This window comes from Suillus subalutaceus (assembly GCF_016647625.1).
Source record: "Suillus subalutaceus strain FC151 chromosome Unknown DFJ58scaffold_3, whole genome shotgun sequence".
In the NCBI taxonomy this organism is placed as follows: Eukaryota; Fungi; Basidiomycota; class Agaricomycetes; order Boletales; family Suillaceae; genus Suillus; species Suillus subalutaceus.
The window spans coordinates 648,660-663,208 of NW_024540252.1; the positions used below are offsets into that span (position 1 = coordinate 648,660).

Below are 14,549 nucleotides of genomic sequence, written 5' to 3' on the forward strand. Positions count from 1 at the left end.
GGCTTCAATAATCCAAAAAAGGACCACACATAAGAGAGTCAAGAAGGCGAGTTCCGGCTACCGACCACCCTTTGCTATCGACTTCAGCCAAGAGTAAGGACGTCTGGTCCCCATAGACTTAGCCATATCGGCACCTGTCATAAAAGCAGTAGTCATTCCTTTCTCAATCATTAACGATCTTCCCCCCGAAACAATATCTGGTTTGGACCACTCCCCACAGCGGCACTACAATAAAGAAGGTTTGTCTTACCTGCACCGAACACCAGTGGATCAAGCGTCGGTATTTATTTCAGGCAGGTATCTCTTCATCTCTCTCTCATGAATAACCGAGACAAGTTCAGCCCTTGTATCCCATACATTACTGCAGACAGATCACTGATGAACACATCACACACAGGCTCGTCTACAACAGCACTCTCAAATTCACCCACTCTGTCTTTCCGTGACGCTCTTTCTTCCTTTGATGGTCAGGAAGATGGATCTGCAGTGGATAGTCCCGTCTCGTCATCTTCGTCGCGGGAACCGTCTCTAGATGTCTCAGCAGATGGCATGGATGTTGAGTTTGCAGACCCATCCATGGAGTCCGTCGTACTTTCAGAGGAGTCCGTTCCGCGACGTACTTTACGGAAACGAGTCATAACCAGCAAGGGATCATCATTGCGATTCAAGCCCGCTTCCGTTTCTGCCATCACATCACGTCATGGGACTACTTCTGAAGACAATCTCAAGAAGAAAGCATATAAACAAGCATTTTTACAATCTGCGGCTCGTGCTCAAAGCGAGAGAGAGACTAGAGTACGGGAGCTGAAGAAACGCGCGTTGGCAATCACATCTACTGGAAAGACTCCCGCAACCTCACGCCAACGCCTCGTAATGCAGATGGTTTATGATGAGATTACCCCGTACCCTGACGAAGCTTGGGTGTCCCAGCTGGGCGTCATCATAAACAGGTTTGTTGTCAGTGGCTCATTGTTGCCGCATTGCCTGATCCTGCCATTCGTAGGGAATATCACCAAGTTAAGAATTGGTTTTCCAATCAACGGCAGAAAGATGCCAGGGATTCACGACAACATACACCTCAGCCCGCCTGCTCCTGCCAGTCTCGAAGCATCTTTATGCAAGATCATATGCGACGGACGTGATTTGCGCTTGCGCACTGCCGCACTGAATTCATGCAGGGCGGAAGATTGGTCTGATACCTTCTTTGATGAAGTAGTCATGATTTACAATTTCCGTCTTCTTGCAAAGCACAGTCAAGAAGAGGCAATGGCAGCTCTCGTTGAATCTGAGCCTGATGTGGCTATACCCTCATAGCCAACCACTGTCTATCACCTTTCATCTCATATCATCCGTCACTCTTACTTTATGTATCTCAGACGCTTTCTGTACTTTCTAATCGTGGGTATACGTACCTGTTATCGTATGGTCACCGTTAATGATAATCAACAACCAATCATGAGCTAGCTATGAACGAAATACATGCGCTATGTATCTGAATGATTGCTTGGTAAAGGCTGATAGTGAGAATCCTGCTGCCTCCACCGGGTAAATAATCTAAACAATCCCCCGTGATTACCATCGCCCGATGTCCCCTTGACTTCTCCCGCTCGTAATACCTCGTATTTCTTCCCTCTCCAAATCACCTCATTACCAAGCATAGCCAAGAACCAGATTGGCAATGCTAGAAGTTCGCGCAGGCACCATGCAGTGAAGAACCACCATCGCCTGTCTGCTGGAAGAGGATGACCAGCGAGTGACTCGTAAACATCTAAATCCACCCAGAGCCAAGCTGCATGGTGAACCACCAGAAAAAGCCATATTGGAATACCAAAAAGATACCGCAAACTTGCAGCAGCGATGGAACTAGCCATAAGATTTTCGGTAAAGGGCTCCATGATTGTTGCCGCAAGAACCATGTGCTTGCGTACACGAATCCAGCGCACACGCCTCCATACGTAGTCCGATAAAGACATTTTCCCGATTGCGATATGCACCACGTCGCATGATAAATCGTGTCGGAGATCCAGCTCGTGCCATAAAGCACTGGCAATCATGTTATCTTCGGCCAAGAATTTTCCAAACGCAGCAAGGCCATGGGTACAATCCCGGTCATCGTTTGATTCTGTGTGCGCGCGAGGCTTCAAGGAACCGTTTACCTCGCTCTAGATCAGAGCGCCGGTAGAGGTTTGATTTCCCAACAACGCAAGATTCGATAGACACAGTGTTGATTGCGAGATACATCTTCGCATGATTGGTATTGAGGAATGCCTCCTCAATTCTTGAACCGAGAAACCCTTCTGTAGCAGATGCAAATGGGACGTGATGGACGACCGCAACGCGCCTCTTGGGAGGTCTTGTGTACGTGGGTGACTCGAGTAGGTCAACGGAGCGCGCAAGTGTCCCAGGTGCAACCGAGACACCTGAATCGATAACCCAGAGAATGTCATGGGTAGCTTCACGGTATGAACGAATGAGGTTGTTTACTTTCGGGTTGACCCCCACCACTTCTTCACCTGAATTACTTTCTTCAGCCGAGTCGTCATCATTGCTCACTATAACTGACCTATTATTATCCTGGCAGAAATACTGGGGTATTTAGAAATGAGATCTCTCGCAATTGGAAGAGCTTGGTCTTGTTCATCAGCGACAGACAATATGATTTCGAAGTCGGGGTATTCTTGCGTGAACGTAGACTCGAGGTTTTCGTATAAGTTGGCATCCAGACCTTTCAGTGGTCGCAGAATAGATACACCAGGGATGGAATCCGGTGGCGCCGTTGCGAGTGGAGACCGCGGTCGCATGCGGTACCTTCTTCGGCTGTCACAGCGGCGAGGACCTTGAGTGAACGGCTGTCGTCCAAGTAAGTAACACAGTTGCTCACCCTGTTCTGCATCCCAGGAGACCGATACTCCATAAACCTACATACCACACGAGCCCGATGATAGCGAAGATAAAAGGAAATAATGAGGGACTCTGGTCAGGCTCTAGCTGAGCCTCCATCGCTCTACTATCAGTAACGTGTACTCATTCGTGACGGTTCACTGTTTCGTGAGTCACACTCATGTCACGAAATGTCACGGACAGTCACACTAGCCGAATCTCGGCAGGCTATACTGGGCAGACTTCGTGACTCGGGAATCGTGAATGTTTACTACAACTAGTAAGTAAACGAGGCACATGCAGACCCTAGGTTGCTCCGATCTTTAAGCGCGACCTGTCAAATGAAAGTAAGATAGACCTCACTCATACACCGGTTCATCACGTGCCCTAGCGTGACATTTCAACAAAATTGCATTGTATGAGTGAGGTCTATCTTAGCAGTGCAGGAACTCGATTCTCGAAAGATCCTTGCAGCTATCGAAATATTCTTGTAGGTGCCATTTGCGACCCATCAGCAAGTACTTGCAGCCAAGATCCTGGACACATACTCGGGGTCGTTAGACTACACCAGCTTGCCTCGGTGACGTCCCATGGCTTGACGATGGACTCGGATGGAGCCTAGCTCAGCGGCGTATGACAAGGAACCAAAAATTGTAATTTGTGACTCTAAAACTCTAATTTTGTCTCTGAAGTTCCTCTAGGCCAAATAGTTGAATAGTGTTCTTGTACACCTTTTCTGTCACTTTCTCGAACGGGATTTCTTCGTTGAGCCTGTGTATGACCCATGCAACGCCTCCGATCGCACTGGGCTCGTTTCTTCCTTTCACCGGCCTGCCCATCACGAACGATGGCAATTTAGTGCCGGAAGGGAAATACTTTGACTTTAATGACGCCGGAAGCGTCGCTAGTAAGGTATTTGATGCATGTGTTGAGGTCATGGAGCACCAAGGAGCATCTAATATCAACCCATTTTTCAGTACCCTCCACAACCGCAATAACATCGAAATTTGACCTGTCTCGAGTAAAAGCTTGTCCGGTCGAATTGCCTTTGCAGCTAGCAGGTTTTGCTCTGTTTTGAGGGAGCACCCATTGACGCTGATGCGATACTATCAGTGCCAAAATTCAATGCCAACCCTCTAGAACCACACCTTATGTGGAAGCCCATGCCCATCTGTGCGTCAGAGTCAGCGCAATTCGAAGGATGATAGATTGTGAACTCACGAGCTCGACGACCTCTTCAACCGACCCTGTGAAACTGTGAACAACTCCCTTTCTCTCTCCATCCTCTCCGAAACCTTCGTCACGAAGGATACTCACAAAGTCTTTGTGGGCTGCACGGGAATGGAGGAACAGCGGTAGCTTGTACTTTTTGGCGAGGAATAGCTGTGACCCTGCAAGATATCACCCAGCACACGACAGTTAGCTTGAAATAAGGGGTCTGATGTTCCACACATACGGAAGTGTCGTCGCTGTACGTCTTCCGGTGCGAAGTGTGTGCGATCGTAATCTGATGACCTCAATGACAATGTTTTGCACACATGCAACATCTAGACATACCCAAGCCACACTCGCCAATAGCAACAACTCTGCCTTTACCGTGGAGATTGGCACTTATTAGGCTGTCCAGCGCCTGAAGGTAGGCTTCTGGACCGCCTGGGTACTCGTCAAATTCTTTTGAGCGGGTTGGATGACATCCTACTGTCGCAAAAAAACCTTGTAAAGTAAAGCAGCACATTATGACATCAGAGTACAAATAAATCTGGTTTTGCGAGATGGTGCGAACCATGTTGAGCAGCAAGAGACAGCGCAGTTTTTGATTCTCCAAGGCTTCCACCTGTGATTATCATAGATCGAACACCAGCTAACCGCGATCTGTCCAGCACTGCTTCAAAATCGTCTGCAAATGACTGTTAGCACGACGTAGAAGCACTGAAGGCCACGGTAGACCTTCGTGTTTTTTTTTGCCATGGTGAACGCCATGAAATACAGCATCGGTGAGATTAACTGTTGAACGACGACGTCGAAATCGTATTAATACGATGTGTACCACCATAATCCATGGTTCTCAGTGGCACTCACCTCCGATGTCTGATGATTGGCCAGATGATGGCCCAGATCAATACGACTAGCGGATTGGAAAGTTTGGATCCCATCTCACCTATGAATCTAAAAGTCCCCGACAACTCAGCGGGCACTGGCTTCGATGGTATAACAGTAACAGGCATGTCTATGTCTGGTGAAGCTAGCGTGGATAGGTTTATATAGATACCGTTGTAGTGAGGTTGTAAAGGGAACGAGCCAGGAGACCCCTGAGCTCGCCGAGTGATAGAGACGAGCGACTCACAGTCTCACACAGAACTTCGGACCCTTGACAATATTGATGGTGGTGCATCAGCGGCTTTGTCGGCATCACTTATAATACCCAGCCTTCGGCTATAGACGACTTACATCTACCACATACAACTATGCAACGTTACTACTTGCAATTGCCCCCTTTCGTGCTTTACCTCCGAATATGTCCCGAACCATACCCGAGAAAATATCCTTTATCGCTGCACGGCTCTCCCAGAGAGGTAGGATTGATGTGATGCCAGCAGCCACAAAGAGCCACATGACACAGATTATAATCCAACCTCTGAAAAAGTTCAGAGAGAACACGTAGTGTGATAGGAACATGGGTATCGGTATAAGCTGCGATCAAGTTAATAACCGAGCGTCAACATATCATTTACACTCACGAAAAGTACGATGAATATCAGTGTCAATGATGCCCAGGTAGCAACCTTGAGCGACTTTTGAAGCTCGGCGTATTCTTCAGCTGGGACATCAATCGTTATGTCGTCTTTCGCCGATGCTACATCCACCATGGCACTTTCTTGTTTCTCTTTCTCGACAGGTGAGTCGGAGCCAGAGCCAGATACGGAATCCGGTAGGGTCGCTTTCTTTCGATCCATCTCTCTTGCTCGGGGATTGATTCTTTTAGTAGCAGACCAATCGAACTCGTTGTCAGGTTTAATGAGAGTGATGACGGCGGAAATGATAGCACCTGAGCAGCAAGCGCCCAGGTTTCCAGCAAGGTTAGGATACATTAGTCCTTGTTCTTCGTCAGCATAGAACGCGGTGTCTGCAGCGGACAAGAACTCACCTGTAGTTGCGATAGTCAATTCACCGTAATACGTTTTTGCAACTGTCAGCCATGCAATTATGCCAACTACCACTCCTCCCAATGCACCACTGATGGCAGCTTCTTTGGTTTGCTGGCGCCATACCACACTAAATATGACTGGGCCAACAGCGCCAGTGAACAAAGTTCCTGAGAATAAGAATAGCCAGTTCAAAGACACTCCTATTCCGATCCATAACGATGCAACACACGACATTACCAGGGCCCATACTGCGACCATTATATGAGATACACGTATAAGAGACTCTGGTGATGCCTGAATATCACCATCAGTGTTCGTTGTTGGTAGCGATCGATGTTCACGTACATCAGGATTAAAGTGGATCTGATACAGATCAAATGTAAGAATAGAAGATGTCGCAATCATCTCGGAAGATGCAGCTGAGGTCACTGCCATGAAAAGCAATATCAACTAAATTACCAGCTGTTATTCAGTTGTCAGCGAATGGGAAATATGTGGCTCACCATAGCTGCTGCACCACCACTGCCCAATAGTGCCACCACACCAGCGGGGGCAGCTAGGCCAGCATCAATCTCCGCCGCGGTGAGCCCACCAGGATACGGGAAGCTGGGGTCTAGAACGTCGTCAGATACTTACGATTTTGAATACAAGTATTTAAACTCACTGTTGGCAAGCGCGACAGCAGCAAGGCCCATGATAGAGGAGAAAGTGAGAGGTACAGCAAACCAGGCAATACCGCCCATAAGATAGGCTCGGACAGCAGTCTTTGCTTCTGATGCGATTGCACGTTGCCAGTAGCCCTGTTTATGATATTAGCGAGCATCTACTTTTTGCGGTAATAGATAACGAGCCTGATCCAGCATGACAGTACCAAATCCACCAGTGATCTGAATGATCATAAATGTAAGTCCATCTCGAAAAAAAAGTTCAGTAAACGACTGTGAAGGGTGTGAGAGACAGCTCACAGTTGGACTTCAATGTTAAGTATGAGCCATCTTGGTTTCCGGTTACAGGTCGCTCAATGCTCGCTTGTTGTAGCAAGCTGTACATTCCCTCAAAACCGCCGATGAGGTCTGCTTTCGTGTATGTCCAGAAGAAGAAGTAAAATATGAGGATCATCAAGATGAGTGTATGTGAGTAATCGCCTGCAACAAACCTGAATCAGTGGGTCAACTGAGGGGGAATTATCGATCACCAACATAGGAACGTGGCGCGAAGACCCCCGAGGATGACATAGATACAGACTCCAAGCGGAATGAGGAAGTTGGCGGCATAAATGTTCATCCCAGTGAAGGCATTGACAACTGCACTGCCACCAAGCAGTAACATGCTCGAGACAATAAGATTAACGACCAGTCCAAAAGTTGCAAACATGAAGTGTGCTGTGTTACCGTAACGAGCGTGAACAATCTCGAGGAAGGTGTGACAGTATGGGGCGATCTGTTTAACCCGCACGGCGAGAATTGCCATGACAAATATTTGAATGGTAGCACCTGCTGCATAATAATATCCAGCACATAGACCATATTCGTAGGTGACTGTGGAGCTTTGCAAGAGTGTTGCTGCCCAAGTCCATGCCGATACGATGCCAGAAGCAATAAGGCCGGGTTTTACGCTGCGTGATGCTGTATTGAACTCCTCGGAAGTGGAGATCTTGTAGGTCGTATAGCGGTTTTGAAGGGTTGATAAACCCATCATGATGATAGCGAAGACGAAACCGATTCCGAGCACGACGCCATACCCTGTACCTTGTGTCAGGACTTCAGCACCTGTGGTTGAAGACATTGGAACAACAGAGGGTCGGACGGGAGTGATGCATTGATGGATGAAGAAGTTCAGACTTTAATAGGTGCCTAGGGTGACAACCCAATACTAGTAGAGGCGCAGCCAAAATTTGCTATCGAATCCGCAGAGATAGGCATGAGAGATCCAAGCAGGTACTCGGGTCAGTCTTCTCCCTATAGTGACAAGATGTATAACGCAAGCCGCGGACTCGGATATCTTTAGAGTTCAATAAGCGCGGAAGGCACATGGATAACTCGATAAGGTCAGCGTCAGTGTGCGCCGTGCGGAGACTTGTAAGAACGCAGTGAAGGACTTCCTTTTCGTTAGTTGGTGAATCGGACGTACTACATTAATATTGTGCAGATGGCCCAAGCCAGCATTTAGCATCTTGTCTGTCTTATGGTGTGCAGGATGATGCTTTGCTCCATCCTCAGTATCTTTGTTTAGACTAGAGCCAAAGATTGTGGTGCGGCTGACTCCCGACTGCGTGAAATTGATGAAGGCTACAATGTGGAACAGCTGAGAACGAACGTAGTGGAGTGATAAGACAATTATATCATATACCAGGGCCGGCCAGGCCGGCAGGCACCTTGCTTGATAGATTGCATACATGTTACATTCCCAGGAAGATATCATTTTTGATTAGTAAGGTGGGACAGTTGGAGGTGGCCTCCAAGCTCTGGTAAAACTCGGGGTCACGCATGGACATTGCCCAGACTCTGCTCAACATCTTCGCTTCAGCTTAATATCGTAGCCATCACCGTGCAGTATATAACGGCCTCAACATATCCTCACTCCCCCGCATGCGTTCCTTCCCCTGACTTCAGCGGCTCCGTCGGTTCCATATCCTCATCGTCACGTCTCGAGCAGATTAGGATGTGGGCCCGCAACGCGCTCGCTGCAAACATCCGTTGACACCTTCCGCATGACTCCAGCAACCTAATACTAATCATACTGGATGATACAAAACTTAGTATTTTGATATTACTGCAATCTCAAGCCTCTTTCGCATGCATCTCGGACACGTTCGGTCCAGCATTCAGCAAAATTGCCGAACTGAATGCAACGTCTAGTTCAGCGTTTGCTGATTTTCCTGGTGAACCGGACTGAACCGGACCCTTCCATCACTATCATCCACAGTATTTCAGTTGCGCAGATATCACAACGAGAGGCGACGACTCGGTCACCATGCCTGTTGCAAGAATGAGTACATCATTGGATTGTCCGTTCCACCGAGGTCCCACCTTTGTTGTGATCCAACAAAATACCAACTTCAGCAGCTCTAGGATATCGCATCCTCCAACTCAGGGCGTTGTCCCCAGGCCTCTGGACATCAGCACCGGCCCCCCAGTGATCCGGACTATTGAAAGTCACAACGCCTTCTAGGGACAGACATCTCCTCGACCACATTCGGTGTTGTTGCGATCTGCCGCCAGAGCTATACCGCCAGGTTTGTGGAGAAAGGTGGAACGTGGCTGGTATCAATGATTAGGAATTCAGGGTGGTTTTTCGCCCAGGGTACGAGTATCGGCGGAACGACGAGCACCTTCGAGGAGCAGTTTTACACTGTTGATTCCATGTTGACGAGGATAGCGGAGTGAAGTTGTATCAGGCAATTCACTTTCGGGCCTCGCGAGGCCAATGTCAGAATTTCGCCTCCTACTGTATGGTAATGTAGATACTACCCTATAGTAGGAATCGGTGCTGCGCATCGCTATGGTGTACAGGTTGGTGTTGGCTGGGGCGCTAACAGAAGAGAAATCAAGGTGGTTGGTATCAGTGATTGCAAAAGTTTCCCGTAAAGTGAGAGACACGGTTAAATGTACCACTTGCGTACGAGATGTATGTCGAGCATTGATATTGGTGAGTCGGAGATGACGAACGCGTTGGAGGAGTTGGCTGGGTAGAGTTGGGGTAGAGGCAGATGTATGATCTGAGGGGCAATTTAGCACATGATGATACATTGGCCATTACCATTTTGGACAATCTCGACATTTGTTTTGCAAAGCGCGTTAAGACAACTCTAAGCTCAAACATAAGAAAACGGATCTAATTTTTTTAAGCGCGGTGTTCTTACTCGTTCTGGACTTGAATTGGACTTTGTTCACGATTTCAGCGACTCTGACCTTATTAAGGGAACATTAAGTAATATGTAGTTTTCCTGATGAAGACTGCGGTCAAAAGCTCGTCCGGATCTCTACCTGCTCCTTCTGATTGAAACCTGTGGGAGTGATTCACGTACAACTGTTCAAATTCACGGTAAATTAGCGTTGATTGACAGCCTTGTAAATTTACCGTAATTTACGCTGGTGAATCTGAGGGCCTCTCAGAGGGCGCATTGTGAATTTACCCTGTGAATGTCGGAAGATTCGAAATTCGCCGTACACTATTCGGCGCGTTGCTCTAATGTCCTCTTATCATTTCCGATGTTAATCAATACTAGTGTGCTTACCTGGCGATGGAATGAGCCACCAATAACTTGAAGAATTGCTTTATGGTCAGTGGTCACGTCCTGGAGCAGGTCGTTTTTTCCAACTCTCAAGACCATGTAAGGGTATTTTTTGGTCCCATCGCTGTCCTTACGACGGTCATACAGCACGAGGAATTTCGCCGGCTTTTTATACTTGCGATTCATCCAGATGGTATGCTCGTCGAGGATTACCTCAGGTTGAAAGTAGTCGTTTCTGTCGAGGAGTTGGAAATGACCATTACTGAATTGCTTGATTCTGATGCAGACGAATCTGCTGTTGTCAAAGTTGCTGCAGTATACAGCGGCGACGGATTTAGTTTCGCTAGTCATGGTGATAGTACGTGTCTTGGAGTTTTAATAGGGGACTCTTGTACGCTGACGTTTTATTTAGCTCCTATTCCTTTTCTCCTATGATTATCAATCTATCTCGAGACTCTAGGTGAGCTCATTTGTCGCTGGCTTTATTCTTGCATATACTCTGTCATGGTTGCATTGTCGTCGATGATTCTATGCATCACAATCATAGGCGGCGTCATGAAAAAAATTCTATCAAAATACATGCAGTGAGTGTACTTGCTGTTGACCTCGTCCTGAAGCTCTGATCTCCGTTCAATACCAGATTGTCCTTAACGCATGTTGCTGAGGCAGGTAGTCTTGCAGGAGAGGTCATATCCATGATTCGCACCGCGCAGGCTTTCGGGACACATAAAATATTTGGCAAGGTGTATGGTTAGGCTACCTCTTCTTTGTGAACTATGATGGATATGCGCTAGCGTTCGGTTTTGGAACTACCCTCATAAATGAGGGCTAGGGTCTACTCCCGTTTTTGTGTTGTGATTGGTCGACAGCTAACGCATAATTGGACAGGTTGTAAATGTCTTCTTCGCCATCTTAACCGGATCAATATCTCTTGCCCTACTTGCGCCTGAATTATTACCTTGTGAGCATGTCTCTTGAACCTTAAAGTCATCATCCATTGTCCGCCCGGCAGATGAATGGTGCCCTTGACCCAACGCATATAGGTCGAGTGTGCACTGGAAGTCTGAGCTTGTACTAGTATGTCTTCCATGCATTATCCTCGTGTTCACTTCACAGCATACAGCATATACTGTGCTGCAGAAGCGCCCCAAGCCTCATTTGTGATCACGAGTCGCATCTCATCATTTACAATTTTGATCCTCGTTTCTGCCTGGCCAATGTATCAACATATGCTAGATTGCGCCTCAGATCATACATCTCCCTCTACCCAGCCAACTCCTCCAACGCACTCGTCATCTCCGACTCGCCGATGCTCGACACACATCTCGTATGCAAGTCGTACATTTTACTGTGTCTCCCACTATACGGGAAACTATCCAGAACTTTTGCAATCACTGGTACCAACCACCATGATTTCCACCCCTCTTCCATTGGTGCCCCGGCCAACACCGACCTGTACACCGTAGCGCACAGCACCGAGCCCCTACTATAGGGTAGTATCTACATCACCATACAGTAGGAGGCGGAAATATATGTGATTCCGGCATTACCCTCGCTGAGGCCCGAAAGTGAATTTCCTGACACAACTTCACTCTACTATCCCCGTCAACATGAAACCAACACATTGTAAAACTGTCTCCCCCCACTCAACTGCTCGAAGGGGCTCGTTCGTCAACATGGAACCAACACAGTGTCAAACTGTCTCCCCCCACTCAACTGCTCGAAGGTGCTCGTCGTTCCGCTGATACTAGTATATCCATCTGATGCGCAAGGCATACATTATTGTGTCTCAGTAGGCGACAAACCTCCCTGAATTCCCAATCACTGACACCAGCCACGTTCCATCTTTCTCCACAAACCTGGTGATATAGCTTTGGCGGCACATTGCAACAACACCGAATACGGTTGAGATGTCTGTTCCAAGAAGGCGTTATGACTTTCAAACAGTCCGGATCACTGGGGGCTGATGTCCAGAGGCTTGGAGACAACGCCCTGAGTTGGAGGATGCGATATCCTAGAGCTGCTGAAGTCGGTCTTCTGTTGGATCACAACAAAGGTGGGACCTCAGTGGAATGGACAATCCAACGATGTACTCATTCTTGCAACAGGCACGGTGGCCGAGTCGCCACCTCTCGTTGCGATATCTGCGCAACTGAAATACATCGTCATCGGCGTTTAACGATACATTGTATAGCATATGCCTATCTCAGTCCCCTCTCATCCCCGTCTCGTCAAGTTATCCGGCTTTTCGATGTCAGCAAGCCTAATGCTGAGGTTGATGACCTCAAAGGTGGCATTGCAGGCGGTTCTATCTGGCGTCCCACGTCCAGGGCACGAAGTGGATATCCACCCGAGAAATCTAGGCCTATCGCGCTGTTTTTTTCCAACTCAGGATCTGCAACCGACGGGACGCACCTCTTGTGAGCAGTGATAACAAAGTTTGTCGCCGTCGGTCATTGCGCCAGATCGGCAGGTATATGCGCCCAATCTTTCAGCTTGAAACCAATATTGTTGATACATGGCGCTTGTACAATTCCATGTACATTGCAGCTATATCTCTCGAACACGAGCTCAAGTATGTATAGGGTACCGCACGGGTAACACCGAGGGTCGGAAAGTTGACACCGCACCCGCACCCGCCAACACCGTACCCTTCACGGGTACGGGTACACACCGACCCGTCAATGTCGCGGTTTATGGAAAACACCGCGGTGTCTCTGAACACCGCGGGTACATTACCAAGAAGAGTGTATTAAGTATTAACAACAATGAAATAAAATAGTACTACTTTTCCTTGTCATTCTCCTCTGCTTCGACTTCATTTCGCTTCCGTTTTTGAGTCCTGACAGCGGCTAAAAGGTCCTCCATCACCAGAAGATCACTTCTGCCCCACGCTCCGAGGCAGAGAAAGGCACGAATTGTTGATGGTGCGAGTCGGTTGCGAGTAAAATGAAGGAGCTGCCGGCCCTGCGAGAAGACACGTTCAACCGCAGTTGATGTTGCTGAGCAAGATAATAAGTATTGATTGATTGAAAGAGGATTCGAAGGAGACATACCTGGGACAGAGAGATAGTCGAGTGCCATCCGATGCAGCATTGGATAAGCACGGCAGTTGTTTTGCCACCATGCGAGTGGGTCCTTGGTTTTCACAGTTGGTAATCGAAGAAACTCATCCAACTCGCTACTAGTAGTACGAGACATGGAACCAAGTGAGTAGTCACCAAAGTCATCCTCGTTCTGTATAGTTGTCAGTGTCAGTGCAAAATTAAATGTTGCATACGGACTGTGTCTGCTTCAATGTCATCAGTAATCTCGGCAGATTTCTCGTATTTATCAATAAACTCTTCGCGAACGAGCTTCTCGGCAATGTACTTAGATGATGAGTGTGACTGGGTAGACGAAGCATCAGATGCCTTCTTTGTGAGCTTAGTTTTCATGGGGAGACGACTCAGTGGACTTACTGGTCTCGAGTTTTTGCCTTGGCTTTATGGTAGTGACTCGAGCTTCTCTGCAACGAAGTGTCAGCTCAATAAATTGCTAGAATGATTCACGGGGGTACAAAAGACATGACAGAAATCAGTATAGCATTCACTTGTGATCCTCAAGCTCTCAGAGGAAGGAAAAACAGAGAATCAAACACGGTGTTCAATGGCTGTCGCGCGCCTGGTTCCCGATTTGGTATATTATACCCGCCCAAACACCGTCAACCCGCGGTGAATGGCCACGGTATGCTCAAGGGTACGACTATCCTACTCCGTACCCGTACCCTCCAAACCCGTCAGCATAGAACCGCGGTGTTACCCGTACCCGTGCGTTTCCCTAAGTATGTATAGTCTTGGAGCACCGGTCATCATTGTCAAGGTGGCTTACTTACATTCACGTCCCATCGGCCATCGTAGGTCATTGAGGTTCAATGAGATGGCCATCATGATACAGAAGAAGAGGATCAGCTTGAAAACTAACTGTACTTCAACTTGTCAAGTTCACCCATGAATTCTTCAGGAATAGGCCAGTCCCGAGTTTCCTCGTCCATTTGCGGTGCACCCTCGGGACTCTAGCCATGCAGAGAAACGGGGACGTTGAACGACTTGCAGAAGAAACCAAAAAAAAACACTGCTCCAAATCGTAAGTAATCACTTGATCAAACGAGTTAATTGACCGTCTCACGCACCCAAGGTAACCATTCTCCTGTGAGACCAGCTCTACTAGGACCTTGGCATGAATAGAACGAAAAAGAACCTCGCAGTATCTCGGGCGAAGGGCTGGCGTGAGAGATGACTTTGTCGTTT

At 47.8% G+C, this 14,549-nt stretch overlaps 5 protein-coding genes across 5 annotated transcripts; 2 read left to right on the forward strand and 3 right to left on the reverse strand.

The window, feature by feature from the left end:
- Positions 1-67: 67 nt before the first annotated feature.
- DFJ58DRAFT_756952 (uncharacterized protein) lies at positions 68-1,457 on the forward strand. Its single transcript, XM_041388162.1, has 4 exons — positions 68-293; positions 398-950; positions 1,004-1,027; positions 1,083-1,457. The coding sequence occupies exons 2-4, from the start codon at positions 550-552 to the stop codon at positions 1,312-1,314; spliced, it is 657 nt and encodes a 218-aa protein (XP_041250642.1). The 5' UTR covers positions 68-293; positions 398-549; the 3' UTR covers positions 1,315-1,457.
- On the reverse strand, positions 1,458-3,018 carry DFJ58DRAFT_756954 (glycosyltransferase family 21 protein). Its single transcript, XM_041388163.1, has 4 exons — positions 2,882-3,018; positions 2,564-2,817; positions 2,157-2,513; positions 1,458-2,122 (listed from the first exon to the last, which is right to left on the reverse strand). Exons 1-4 carry the CDS (start codon positions 2,998-3,000, stop codon positions 1,485-1,487), a joined length of 1,368 nt encoding a protein of 455 aa, XP_041250643.1. The 5' UTR covers positions 3,001-3,018; the 3' UTR covers positions 1,458-1,484.
- A 154-nt stretch (positions 3,019-3,172) lies between these two features.
- DFJ58DRAFT_756957 (uncharacterized protein) lies at positions 3,173-5,218 on the reverse strand. The gene is made up of 10 exons (XM_041388164.1): positions 5,039-5,218; positions 4,960-4,968; positions 4,828-4,884; positions 4,664-4,777; positions 4,438-4,593; positions 4,337-4,387; positions 4,102-4,271; positions 4,029-4,051; positions 3,893-3,975; positions 3,173-3,835 (listed from the first exon to the last, which is right to left on the reverse strand). Exons 1-10 carry the CDS (start codon positions 5,103-5,105, stop codon positions 3,555-3,557), a joined length of 1,011 nt encoding a protein of 336 aa, XP_041250644.1. The 5' UTR covers positions 5,106-5,218; the 3' UTR covers positions 3,173-3,554.
- A 125-nt stretch (positions 5,219-5,343) lies between these two features.
- On the reverse strand, positions 5,344-7,811 carry DFJ58DRAFT_649927 (Sodium:solute symporter family-domain-containing protein; the record flags this gene model as incomplete). Its single annotated transcript, XM_041381550.1, has 9 exons — positions 5,344-5,571; positions 5,619-5,974; positions 6,026-6,320; positions 6,372-6,476; positions 6,530-6,639; positions 6,691-6,826; positions 6,854-6,939; positions 6,992-7,171; positions 7,226-7,811. 9 exons carry the CDS (start codon positions 7,809-7,811, stop codon positions 5,344-5,346), a joined length of 2,082 nt encoding a protein of 693 aa, XP_041250645.1.
- Positions 7,812-10,237: 2,426 nt separating this feature from the next.
- On the forward strand, positions 10,238-10,618 carry DFJ58DRAFT_741072 (uncharacterized protein; the record flags this gene model as incomplete). The annotated part of the gene is made up of 2 exons (XM_041387125.1): positions 10,238-10,359; positions 10,408-10,618. Coding segments are annotated over exons 1-2 (264 nt in total), but the record flags the coding sequence as incomplete, so codon positions are not given.
- Between the last annotated feature and the right edge of the window lie 3,931 nt (positions 10,619-14,549).